Below are 13,968 nucleotides of genomic sequence, written 5' to 3'. Positions count from 1 at the left end.
CACCTGTACTAAGGTACATCTTGATAAACCTTAGTGCTAACACTAAAAAAAAAAAAAAGGAATATCCATATGAGGAACACTAGTATTGGTTTTATAGCATAACTTTTTTCTGTGCATAATGAATTGAGTCAATAAAATCAGCTTCTCATGAAAAGCATAAAAGAGAAGTAATGACTCCTTTCAGTTCTCTCTTTCTATCCACATTATTCCCATTCACTTCGCTCACTTTAACAACTGTCATTTGCAATCTTATTCTCTTTGCCCAGGATATCCATTTAATTATATTTTTTACTTTTACTTGGAATTCTTACTGCATTATTGAAAGTGCTGTGAGCAGTCCTATATTTTATATTCATATGGCCCTGGGTATATGTTTTTATAAAGGATTAATAATTCCATACCTAAATGTCTACCTTTTTATCTGTCGCTCAAAATCTTATAAGGTGGTGACTGTCTATTCTACTAATCCAAATGGCTAGTGCATGCCTGAAATGTAGTTGCTTTGAAAGTCTTTTCAGAAATAACATCTGAATGATTTTCACTATAAGAATTAGGAAGAAATTGTAAGAGACCCTTAATCTCAGGAAACAAACTGAGGATTGCTGGGGAGTGGGGAGGGAGGCGTAGGGTGGCTGAGTGTTGGACATCGGGGAGGATATGTGCTATGGTGAGTGCTGTGAATTGTGTTAGACTGATGATTCACAGACCTGTACCCCTGAAGCAAATAATGCATTATATGAAAAAAATGCATTTTTTTGTCATATAATGAAACAGCAAAGGCAAAGAAGACACAGAATGTGGAGAGCTGAAAAAAAAACTTTTGATCATTTGTTCCTATAAAGCATTAAAAAGTACAATAGGTAAGAAAAAAAGAAGGAAGAATAAATTATATTTGTGAGTTTCTTTTTTTTTAATTTTTTATATTTTCAGCATAACAGTATTCATTATTTTGCACCACACCCAGTGCTCCATGCAATCCGTGCCCTCTACAATACCCACCACCTGGTGCCCCCAACCTCCCACCCCCCACCCCTTCAAAATTCTCAGATCGTTTTTCAGAGTCCATAGTCTCTCATGGTTCACCTCCCCTTCCAATTTCCCTCAACTCCCTTCTCCTCTCCATCTCCCCTTGTCCTCCATGCTATTTTTTATGCTCCACAAATAAGTGAAACCATATGATAATTGACTCTCTCTGCTTGACTTATTTCACTCAGCATAATCTCTTCCAGTCCCGTCCATGTTGCTACAAAACTTGGGTATTCATCCTTTCTTTTTTCTTATTTCTTTTTTTTTTTTTTACAGCTTTATAAACATATATTTTTATCCCCAGGGGTACAGGTCTGCGAATCGCCAGGTTTACACACTTCACAGCACTCACCATAGCACATACCCTCCCCAATATCCATAACCGCACCCCCTCTCCCAACCCCCTCCCCCCATCAACCCTCAGTTTGTTTTGTGAGATTAAGAGTCACTTATGGTTTGTCTCCCCACCATTCCCATCTTGTTTCATTTACTCTTCTCCTACCCCCTCAACCCCCCATGTTGCATCTCCTCTCCCTCATATCAGGGAGATCATATGATAGTTGTCTTTCTCCGATTGACTTATTTCACTAAGCATGATACCCTCTAGTTCCATCCACGTCGTCGCAAATGGCAAGATTTCATTTCTTTTGATGGCTGCATAGTATTCCATTGTGTATATATACCACCTCTTCTTTATCCATTCGTCTGTTGATGGACATCTAGGTTCTTTCCATAGTTTGGCTATTGTAGACATTGCTGCTATAAACATTCGGGTGCACGTGCCCCTTCAGATCACTACGTTTGTATCTTTAGGGTAAATACCCAGCAGGGCAATTGCAGGGTCATAGGGTAGTTCTATTTTCAACATTTTGAGGAATCTCCATGCTGTTTTCCAGAGTGGTTGCACCACTTGCATTCCCACCAACAGTGTAGGAGGGTTCCCCTTTCTCCGCATCCTCACCAGCATCTGTCATTTCCTGACTTGTTAATTTTAGCCATTCTGACTGGTGTGAGGTGATATCTCATGGTGGTTTTGATTTGTATTTCCCTGATGACGAGTGATATGGAGCACTTTTTCATGTGTCTGTTGGCCATCTGGATGTCTTCTTTGCAGAAATGTCTGTTCATGTCCTCTGCCCATTTCTTGATTGGATTATTTGTTCTTTGGGTGTTGAGTTTGCTAAGTTCTTTATAGATTTTGGACACTAGCCCTTTATCTGATATGTCATTTGCAAATATCTTCTCCCATTCTGTCAGTTGTCTTTTGGTTTTGTTCACTGTTTCCTTTGCTGTGCAAAAGCTTTTGATCTTGATAAAATCCCAAAAGTTCATTTTTGCCCTTGCTTCCCTTGCCTTTGGTGATGTTCCTAGGAAGATGTTGCTGCGGCTGACGTCGAAGAGGTTGCTGCCTGTGTTCTCCTCGAGGATTTTGATGGAGTCCTTTCTCACATTGAGATCCTTCATCCATTTTGAGTCTATTTTCGTGTGTGGTGTAAGGAAATGATCCAATTTCATTTTTCTGCATGTGGCTGTCCAATTTTCCCAACACCATTTATTGAAGAGGCTGTCTTTTTTCCATTGGACATTCTTTCCTGCTTTGTCGAAGATGAGTTGACCATAGAGTTGAGGGTCTATTTCTGCGCTCTCTATTCTGTTCCATTGATCTATGTGTCTGTTTTTGTGCCAGTACCATGCTGTCTTGATGATGACAGCTTTGTAATAGAGCTTGAAGTCCGGAATTGGGATGCCACCAACTTTGGCTTTCTTTTTCAATATTCCTTTGGCTATTCCAGGTCTTTTCTGGTTCCATATAAATTGTAGGATTATTTGTTCCATTTCTTTGAAAAAAAATGGATGGTACTTTGATAGGAATTGCATTAAATGTGTAGATTGCTTTAGGTAGCATAGACATTTTCACAATATTTATTCTTCCAATCCAGGAGCATGGAACATTTTTCCATTTCTTTGTGTCTTCCTCAATTTCTTTCATGAGTACTTTATAGTTTTCTGAGTATAGATTCTTAGTCTCTTTGGTTAGGTTTATTCCTAGGTATCTTATAGTTTTGGGTGCAATTGTAAATGGGATGGACTCCTTAATTTCTCTTTCTTCTGTCTTGTTGTTGGTGTAGAGAAATGCAACTGATTTCTGTGCGTTGATTTTATATCCTGACACTTTACTGAATTCCTGTACAAGTTCTAGCAGTTTTGGAGTGGAGTCTTTTGGGTTTTCCACATAGAGTATCATATCATCTGCAAAGAGTGAGAGTTTGACTTCTTCTTTGCCGATTTGGATGCCTTTAATTTCCTTTTGTTGTCTGATTGCTGAGGCTAGGACTTCTAGTACTATGTTGAATAGCAGTGGTGATAACGGACATCCCTGCCGTGTTCCTGACACTTAGCGGAAAAGCTTTCAGTTTTTCTCCATTGAGAATGATATTTGCGGTGGGTTTTTCATAGATGGCTTTGATAATATTGAGGTATGTGCCGTCTATCCCTACACTTTGAAGAGTTTTGATCAGGAAGGGATGCTGTACTTTGTCAAATGCTTTTTCAGCATCTATGGAGAGTATCATATGGTTCTTGTTCTTTCTTTTATTAATGTGTTGTATCACATTGATTGATTTGCGGATGTTGAACCAACCTTGCAGCCCTGGAATAAATCCCACTTGGTCGTGGTGAATAATCCTTTTAACGTACTGTTGAATCCTATTGGCTAGTATTTTGGCGAGAATTTTTGCATCTGTGTTCATCAAGGATATTGGTCTGTAGTTCTCTTTTTTGTTGGGATCCTTGTCTGGTTTTGGGATCAAGGTGATGCTGGCCTCATAAAATGAGTTTGGAAGTTTTCCTTCTATTGCTATTTTTTGGAACAGTTTCAGGAGAATAGGAATTAGTTCTTCTTTAATGTTTGGTAGAATTCCCCCGGGAAGCCGTCTGGCCCTGGGCTTTTGTTTGTTTGGAGATTTTTGATGACTGTTTCAATCTCCTTACTGCTTATGGGTCTGTTCAGGCTTTCTATTTCTTCCTGATTCAGTTGTGGTAGTTTATATGTCTCTAGGAATGCATCCATTTCTTCCAGATTGTCAAATTTGTTGGCGTAGAGTTGCTCATAGTATGTTCTTATAATTGTCTGTATTTCTTTGGTGTTCGTTGTGATCTCTCCTCTTTCATTCATGATTTTATTTATTTGGGTCCTCTCTCTTTTCTTTTTGATAAGTCTGGCCAGGGGTTTATCAATCTTATTAATTCTTTCAAAGAACCAGCTCCTAGTTTCGTTGATTTGTTCTATTGTTTTTTTGGTTTCTATTTCATTGATTTCTGCTCTGATCTTTATGATTTCTCTTCTCCTACTGAGTTTAGGGTTTCTTTCTTGTTCTTTCTCCAGCTCCTTTAGGTGTAGGGTTAGGTTGTGTACCTGAGACCTTTCTTGTTTCTTGAGAAAGGCTTGTACCGCTATATATTTTCCTCTCAGGACTGCCTTTGTTGTGTCCCACAGATTCTGAACTGTTGTGTTTTCATTATCATTTGTTTCCATAAATTTTTTCAATTATTCTTTGATTTCCTGGTTGACCCATTCATTCTTTAGAAGGATGCTGTTTAGTCTCCATGTATTTGGGTTCTTTCCAAATTCCTCTTGTGATTGAGTTCTAGCTTTAGAGCATTGTGGTCTGAAAATATGCAGGGAATGATCCCAATCTTTTGATACCGGTTGAGACTTGATTTAGGACCAAGAATGTGATCTATTCTGGAGAATGTTCCATGTGCACTAGAGAAGAATGTGTATTCTGTTGCTTTGGGATGAAATGTTCTGAATATATCTGTGATGTCCATCTGGTCCAGTGTGTCATTTAAGGCCTTGATTTCCTTGTTGATCTTTTGCTTGGATGATCTGTCCATTTCAGTGAGGGGAGTGTTAAAATCCCCTACTATTATTGTATTCTTGTCGATGTGTTTCTTTGATTTTGTTATTAATTGGTTATATAGTGGCTGCTCCCACGTTAGGGCATAGATATTTAAAATTGTTAGATCTTCTTGTTGGACAGTTCCTTTGAGTATGATATAGTGTCCTTCCTCATCTCTTATTATAGTCTTTGGCTTAAAATCTAATTGATCTGATATAAGGATTGCCACTCCTGCTTTCTTCTGATGTCCATTAGCATGGTAAATTCTTTTCCACCCCCTCACTTTAAACCTGGAGGTGTCTTCGGGTTTAAGATGAGTTTCTTGTAGGCAACATATAGATGGTTTTTGTTTTTTTATCCATTCTGATACCCTGTGTCTTTTGATTGGGGCATTTAGCCCATTAACATTCAGGGTAAGTATTGAGAGATATGAATTTAGTGCCATTGTATTGCCTGTAAGGTGACTGTTATTGTATATTGTCTCTGTTTCTTTCTGATCTACTACTTTGAGGGTCTCTCTTTGCTTAGAGGACCCCTTTCAATATTTCCTGTAGAGCTGGTTTGGTATTTGCAAATTCTTTCAGTTTGTTTGTCCTGGAAGCTTTTAATCTCTCCGTCTATTTTCAATGATAGCCTAGCTGGATATAGTATTCTTGGCTGCATGTTTTTCTCATTTAGTACTCTGAATATATCATGCCAGCTCTTTCTGGCCTGCCAGGTCTCTGTGGATAAGTCTGCTGCCAATCTAATATTTTTACCATTGTACGTTACAGACTTCTTTTCCCGGGCTGCTTTCAGGATCTTTTCTTTGTCACTAAGACTTGTCAATTTTACTATTAGGTGACGGGGTGTAAACCTATTCTTATTGATTTTGAGGGGGGTTCTCTGCACCTCCTGGATTTTGATGCTTGTTCCCTTTGCCATATTGGGGAAATTCTCTCCAATAATTCTCTCCAATATACCTTCTTCTCCCCTCTCTGTTTCCTCTTCTTCTGGAATCCCAATTATTCTAATATTGTTTCGTCTTATGGTGTCACTTATCTCTCGAATTCTCCCCTCGTGGTCCAGTAGCTGTTTGTCCCTCTTTTGCTCAGCTTCTTTATTCTCTGTCATATGGTCTTCTATATCGCTAATTCTTTCTTCTGCCTCATTTATCCTAGCAGTGAGAGCCTCCATTTTTTATTGCACCTCATTAATAGCTTTTTTGATTTCAACTTGGTTAGATTTTAGTTCTTTTATTTCTCCAGAAAGGGCTTTTATATCTCCCGAGAGGGTTGCTTTAATATCTTCCATGCCTTTTTCAAGCCCGGCTAGAACCTTGAGAATCATCATTCTGAACTCTATATCTGACATATTACCAATGTCTGTATTGATTAGGTCCCTAGCCTTTGGTATTGCCTCTTGTTCTTTTTTTTGTTGTGAATTTTTCCGCCTTGTCATTTTGTCCAGATAAGAGTTTATGAAGGAGCAAGTAAAATACTAAAAGGGTGGCAACAACCCCAGGAAAATATGCTTTAGCCAAATCAGAAGAGATCCTGAATTGTGAGGGGGGAGAAAGGGGATAAAAAGGGGTTCAGAAAGAAAGAAAAAAAAAACTATTAAAAAAAACAAAGCCGATAAAGAAAAAATATAAAAAGAGGAAAAAATATATATATATTAGATAAACTATTTAAAAAACGTTAAAAAAAGAAAACGGTAAAAGTTAAAAAAAATTTAGCAGAAGAAGAGAAAAAGAAAAAAAAAATTGAAAAAGAAAAAAAATTAAATTAACTGCAAGGCTAAAAAATCATGGGGAGAAAGCCATGAGTTCCGTGCTTTGCTTTCTTCTCCTCTGGAATTCCGCCGTTCTCCTTGGTAGGTGAACTTGGTCCTGGCTGGGTTTCCCGTAGATTTTCTGGGGGAGGGGCCCGTTGTAGTGATTCTCAAGCGTCTTTGCCCCAGGCGGAGTTGCACCGCCCTTACCCGGGGCGTGCTGAGTCATCTGCTCAGGTTCGCTTTCGGGAGCTTTTGTTCCCTGAGCGCTTTCCGTAGAGTCCGGAGGACAGGAATAAAGATGGCGGCCTCCCGGTCTCCGGCCCGGAGGAGCCGAGAGCCCGGGGCCCCACTCCTCAGTGCGCCCTCAGAGAACAGCGCCAAATGACTCCCGTCACCCTGGCCTCCGGCCGCGCTCCGAGCTGACCGAGCCTGCGACCGCTTCAAGGCAACCCTGAGCTGAGAGTCACTCCTCGGCTCTGTCTCTGCAGCTGGCTTCCCCGTTCTAATACCAGTAAGCTCTGCGACACTGAGACACCCCCGATCCTTCTGCGACCCTGCGGGACCTGAGGCCGCGCTTACCCAGCCTGGGCTTCACCCCAGTTAAGCCTCTGGAGCGATGTCCCTCAGCGGAACAGACTTTTAAAAGTCCTGATTTTGCTCCATTGCTCTGCCGCTCGCCGGGAACCGGCCCCTCCCCCCGCGGTCTATCTTCCCGTCGCTTTGGATTCACTTCTCCGCCAGTCCTACCTTGCAGAAAGTGGTTGATTTTCTGTTTCTGGAATTGCTGTTCTTCTTCTCTTCAATCTCCCGTTGGATTTGTAGGTGTTTGCAATCTTTAGATAAGCTATTTAGCTGATCTCCCGCTACCCGAAGTAGTCTCAGCCTGCTACTTCTCCGCCATCTTGACTCCTCTCTATAGTATATTTTCTATTACTAAATAGTGGTTTATATTATTTAGAATACTTTATTGTATCCATAATTTTCTTTCATTTTCTCTCTCACACACACATACAGAAACACACTTACATCTTTCCAAAATACTTTAGGCACTTAACACCTTAAGTAGAGTGAGTGGAGGAGTATTTTAACAGGTGAAATTCTAACTTTATATGAAATGGAAAATTTTGCTCTGTTATGAAGATTTTATTTTATATAAAACTTAAATGATTTTGCTTTTTAGGCATCAAATAATTTAGACACATGCCCAGTTTCAACCTAGTCCAAAACTAGAAAGGAGCTATACATATGTATTTCAGCATCATCAGAAAGCAAAGCTTACACCATGGAATTAGAGAAATTGAACTTATTCTACATATCTAAGACAGTATTTCTTCACTATTTTCTACAGTAGGTGTATGTGTGTGTATGTATGTATGCATGTATGTATGTATGTATGTCTGCATCTACTTGTATATCTACCTATATCTGGTGAGTCATAATGGATTTTGGAAATATGGAGATGTATTTAGCAGCATAGCTACAAAAGTATATATGTTAAATATCTATTCTTAAGGATAGCAGGAAGACCACTGTGATTTAAAGGTAGCTCAAATTTCGTGTTTGTATATTTTAAATTGCCCTGTAATGTGTCTAATTTGTAAAACCATAACATTTCATTTGCTTGAGAAAAATACAATCTTCCTTGCCCTGTCCATGAAGGCTCGCTTGACTTGCTGATTCCTTAGGCTGTAAATAAAGGGGTTCAGCATGGGGGCTACTGAGGTGTTTAGCACAGCAACACCCTTGCTAAGAGACTCTCTGTCTTTTGCTGAGGGTTTAATATACATGAAAATGCAGCTTCCATAGGAGATGGAGATGACAATCATGTGGGATGAACAGGTGGAAAAGGCCTTTGTCCTCTGACTAGCAGAAGGAAGCCTCAAAATTGTTCTGATGATATATATGTAGGACAGAATTATTATTACCAAGGTGAACATTAAAGTAAACAGAGACCAGGAAAACCCCATTATCTCTAGGAATTTTGTGTCTGAACAAGAAAGTTGCAGCAGGGGGTAAAAATCACAGGTAAAATGGTCAATAATATTAGACCTACAGTAATTAAGGTTTAAGAGCAACATGAGTGCAGGGAATACAATTAAGAATGAAATCAGCCATGAGGAGAAGGCAAGAAGTATGCAGACTCTGGGATTCATGATGGTCATGTAATGCAGAGGTTTGCAGATGGCAATATAACGGTCATAGGACATGGCAGCCAGGAGGTAAAATTCAGTGACTCCCAACAGAATGAAAAAAAATAACTGAGCAATGCAATCATTAATGGAAATGGTTTTATCTCCTGTAATCAGGGTGCCCAGGAAACTGGGTATGCTAACAGTGGTGGATGAAACCTCTAATAAGGAGAAGTTTCTGAGGAAGAAATACATGGGTGTCTGGAGGTGAGCATCCAGCAGGGTAAGGGTGATAATGGTCAGGTTCCCAGTGATGCTGAGCATGTAGGTGATGAACAGAAAGAGGAAGATCACTCCCTGAAGCTGCGGGTCATCTGACAATCCCAGGAGGATGAACTCTGTTAGTTCTGTGTGGTTTCTCATTCTCCAGTTGCTTATTTGTTGTTCTCCTGCCAGACTTCTACGAGAAAACACAAGGAAGAAATCCTCAAAGAGAGGATTAGCAGAGGTACAAGTTTGGAGACAGAATTTGGCAAAAAACCTATATGCTTTCATCTACAGGGGAGATTTTATGAATCTTTGACTGATTCTTCCCAAACCACAAACATCTGTGCTGAAATCTGTGAACTCCCCCACTATGCTGTGCATGTCTGAAAGTTAGGAAGAGTCTGACCTTCAAAGCCTTTCCAACACAGTCCAGTGCCTGGAAGTCACAGGGAGCTTAAAATAAACACTTGTCTACTTAATTCACTCATTCATTCTGAGTTTGTTCTTGCATCACAAACACCCATCAGGTGAAGTTCTCTAATGTATGCCCAATTCCTGGCTGCATATTACATAGGTTGTGTCTTTGTTTTACAAGATGTTTTCCCCTTTCTTTTATAAGAAAGGACATGTAGAAGCAGCCCCAACTTTTGATATATAATTAAAAAAATCATTAAACATTATTTCAAAATAGGTTTCATTAAATTTTTTTAGAATGCGTTCTTTTAGTTAACTTTACTCCTGTTCAGTAACAATACTCTTCCTTCATCAGGGTTAGCTTTTCCTAGGAAGCACTAGTTTCTCATAACACCTGGGAGCCTCCATATGCATTCTCATCAAATAGGCAATATTTGGTTTCATTTGAATTGAATTTCAATTCAATCCCCAAATTGAAATTTCTGCACTAAATTTACTGGCTTTGGAGATACTGTTTTAAAAAGGCATATTATTACTCTTCCATAGGTAATAATGTGTCAATGCACTGCATTTTTAACCTTATTTCAAGTTTTTTTGCATATTCTTTATTTTCTTCACTTTCCTACCAATTTTAACACTTTCTGAAAAAGAATAACTTGACTGAATTACACATTTTGGCTACTGATGAAACATACGAGGGAATGTATGAAGAGCTGTGAAAGAAGGTATTAATATATATAGAAACGTTTATGTGACCATTACTGAAAAGGAGTACTTAAAGGCCAATTTTCTAGCATCCATGAATATAGGCTTAAAACAACTCTACCAAGAGATGATCTAATATCACAGACCTGGGGGAAGCATACTATACTATTATGTAAAAATATTAATGAAAATCAACGGACTATATTCATTTACCAACATCACCTAATGTTTACCAACATTACCAACACAGATGTTATTCATTCATTCATTCATTCATTCATTTATTTGTTCATTAATTCAGCAGGCTGTGGGGAGAAAAAAACCTCAATGTTTAACAAGGTGCATATGATTCCTCAAGCCTGAAGCCACACCAAGTCTGTACTCATGCAGAGTATGAAGGATATCTCTAAGAATTTAGCCCATCTTTTTATTTCTGAACACACATCCGTATTTCCCCTGGAAGAACATGGGTTAGGTTCAACAAATTATTTTCCCCTGATTTGGTTAAAATCAAGAACCCCTTTGGCATACTCTTTGAGCTATTCAATATGAAAGTTAGCAATAATACTTCATATTTGTTAAGTAAGATGGCCACAAAGTACCTTCAAGTTTCATTCTGAAAATATCACTGTTCCATTCTATATTTAGTCATCAATAATCAAATAAAAAAGGAAAAATACATAAACTCATAACAAGATCATGGTATAAAAATCCTATTAATTTCTTACTTGGGATACTCTAAAGTAAATTGTTATTACAGAAAATTTATGGGCTCTGCAGTTAGAGAAACATGGGCTAAAAATTCAAATGGGCTGTTTAATGGATTTATGACCTTAGATGGTACTTAATTTCTCTAAGCATCTGTTTTCTCGGTTTACCATGTATGTAAAATTTCAAGGGCATTTTGGGAATTAATTGAAATAATATAAATGAAAGTGCTGTATAAACCATGTGGCACTAAATATGCTTTAAGAAGAGCTGGTTTATTTATCTTCTTTTAGTCGGAATTGTTTTCCAACTTTGGACAGAATATTCATAGTAACTGTGATTGTACAAAGGCATTATTTATTCAAATGAAATATTAAGGACTTTTATATTCTGTCTCACTAACTTTTATGACACCCTGATAGAACTTTATCTTGTTCCCAAATGAAGCACTAAGGTACTGTGGTTTTGTAACTTAGATATATTTGTGTAGCTAACAAGTGTTCAATATATCAGAGACTACCTAAAATTAAAGTCTGTTCTCTCTTTTTTTTTTTAAAGATTTTATTTATTTATTTGACAGAGAGATCACAAGCAGGCAGAGAGGCAGGCAGAGAGAGAGGAGGAAGCAAGCTCCCCGCTGAGCAGAGAGCCCGATGCGGGGCTCGATCCCACGACTCTGAGATCATGACCTGAGCCGAAGGCAGCGGCTTAACCCACTGAGCCACCCAGGCGCCCCTAAAGTCTGTTCTCTTAAAGAAAGTATTACATAACCTATATTCCATTAGAAACACAGCCACAGAGATGATAATTTCTTCCTTTTATTTGAGAATGAATAAATTATATAATAAAGACAAATATACTAACACCCTTTTACATTTTAAAAAATAAATCCAGTTGAAAATGAAATTACAATATATCCTATTTAATTTGATTTAAAGTTGAGCTGATAAGTAATGAAGCAATGACACAGTTTGGGAGACTCCATTGCCTTCTATATGTCTGACTTACCTCTGATTTCATACAGGCTCACTAATATGCAGAATGGCCAGAACATAAAAAATACTAACAGTTGCCATTGTTGCAATCCAGGGAAACCAGCATTCCTGACCACATTTCCTGTTAGTGTACCTCTTTGCTTTCTATTGTTAATGTTTTTGTCCTAAGTTTCCTCTTATTTCTTGAGTATAGAGAGTGAGAGAGGAGCAGCTGTATGAAAGAGAAAAAAACATCAGAAAGTATTTTAAAACTGATGTGGTTTCTACACAGATCTTATGTATCATGAGTTATGTAATGTTTTATCTGTTCTCTCTGCGGATGCTCACAGGGAATAATTCAGTGAATCAAAATTGCCAGAACAGGACTTCACACAAAATACTAAGAAATATAAAACATAATACACATTAGAATTGAGATTTGACAAAGAAGCTTGGGGGAGAGTGTCCAATGAGACAGAAAAAATGACAATGAACAAACAACCATTTTAAATGTGATCTTTTTCTCTTGAGAAACAAACATACTGACAGAAATTATTTTTCACACAGAGATTACCAAAAATGTATCTCAATTCATACTTCAGAACTCTACCAAAAGTGCCTTTACAGCATGACATTTTTAAAAACTGGTAATCTACCACATTGTACTAAGTCTTTCATTGCCTCTATTAACTTATTTTTTAAAATATTTTATTTATTTGACAGACAGAGATCACAAGTAGGCAGAGAAGCAGGCAAAGAGAGAGAGAGAGAGAGAGAGGAGGAAGCAGGCTCCCTGCCGAACAGAGAGCCCGATGTGGGGCTCGATCCCAGGACCCTTGGATCATGACCTGAGCCAAAGGCAGAGCCTTAACCCACTGAGCCACCCAGGCACCCCACGTCTATTAACTTTAATCTGCCTTCCAAGAAGAATTTTTGCTACTCTAATACTGCTAGTGCTTTATACTTTTTTTCCTTCTCACTCTGTTGTTCACCAGCAATGTCAGTTGAGGAGGTTCTTGTTTTGATTGGTTAATGTTCCAGTGTATATTGGCACCTTCCTTGACGGGACCATGATAATATAATCATCCCCAAATGTTATGATGTGAGTGTAAAACACAAATAAAGTTGTGCCTGTTTTTAGTAAAAGCTAAGCAATATATGCAGGTCCATAAGAGTTTAGAAAATGTAAAATAGAACAAGTATAAGTTTTTAGTCATTTTATTTTGTTTCATTTTCAAATCAGGTTATTATATTGGCTGTTATAGCCCAAGACCTCAGGCAAAAAACAACCTCTCAATTTACACATTTGTGAAAAAGAGATAATCACTCTAATTTGCCATATAGATTTGAAAACTAAATACGGTATGATTGAGGACATATCTGGTTGAGTATATGGCATAGAATAAATGCTCTCTACAAAAGAGATATTATTATTTGTGAAATTCCTATTAGTCTTCCAGGTGGCATGATTGTAATGGTGACTGCCTAAATACTCATTTATCTCATATTTTTAAATATAATACAGATAAACAAGGAGAATATATAAAGTAAGACATAACATATACCTTAAGCATAACTACAAAATAGAAGAATATGACCTTCAAATAATTTATAAGCAGTAAAGTAAACATTCAAGCCTATACCTGAAGGGAGGAATTGGACAAACACTGCAGATATTATGTAAAAAAATATAGTTGTTGCAGATAATATATTTCATTTTTTATAACTTTAAGAGAGAAATTGCAATATCAGGAACAAAATAACATGTAAGAGTAAATTGATTAAACTGTTTATTCCTTTAGCTATTACCATATACAATATTTGTATTATTCATAGCAATCAGCAAAATTAGGTGTGTTATTAGCCACTGCCTTTTTGTATAGAATTGTAACTAAATAAGGAAATGGAACCTACAGACGGTTTGAAAGAAAGACATAACATAGCTACTTTTGGTTTAAAAGAAAAATTAAAGTGCTTTGCCTTGCAAGTATCTTGGAGATGGATATTGGAGGATACTATAGAAGTTGAAATTTTATTTGTCCATTATTGGATCTTTACAATGACATCTATTCATGTTAATACATCTTT

At 37.7% G+C, this 13,968-nt stretch overlaps 1 protein-coding gene across 1 annotated transcript; it reads right to left on the bottom strand.

The window, feature by feature from the left end:
• Positions 1-8,296: 8,296 nt before the first annotated feature.
• LOC125107170 (olfactory receptor 6C1-like) lies at positions 8,297-9,235 on the bottom strand. Its single transcript, XM_047741970.1, has one exon. It carries the CDS (start codon positions 9,233-9,235, stop codon positions 8,297-8,299), a length of 939 nt encoding a protein of 312 aa, XP_047597926.1.
• Between the last annotated feature and the right edge of the window lie 4,733 nt (positions 9,236-13,968).

This window comes from Lutra lutra, chromosome 8 (assembly GCF_902655055.1).
Source record: "Lutra lutra chromosome 8, mLutLut1.2, whole genome shotgun sequence".
In the NCBI taxonomy this organism is placed as follows: domain Eukaryota; kingdom Metazoa; phylum Chordata; class Mammalia; order Carnivora; family Mustelidae; genus Lutra; species Lutra lutra.
Note: the sequence above shows the minus strand (reverse complement) of the source record. Positions and strands in the feature narration are given on the sequence as shown.

Coding starts and splice junctions, on each gene's coding strand:
- LOC125107170 (XM_047741970.1), bottom strand. CDS start 9,235: ATGAGAAACCACACAGAACTAACAGAGTTCATCCTCCTGGGATTGTCA.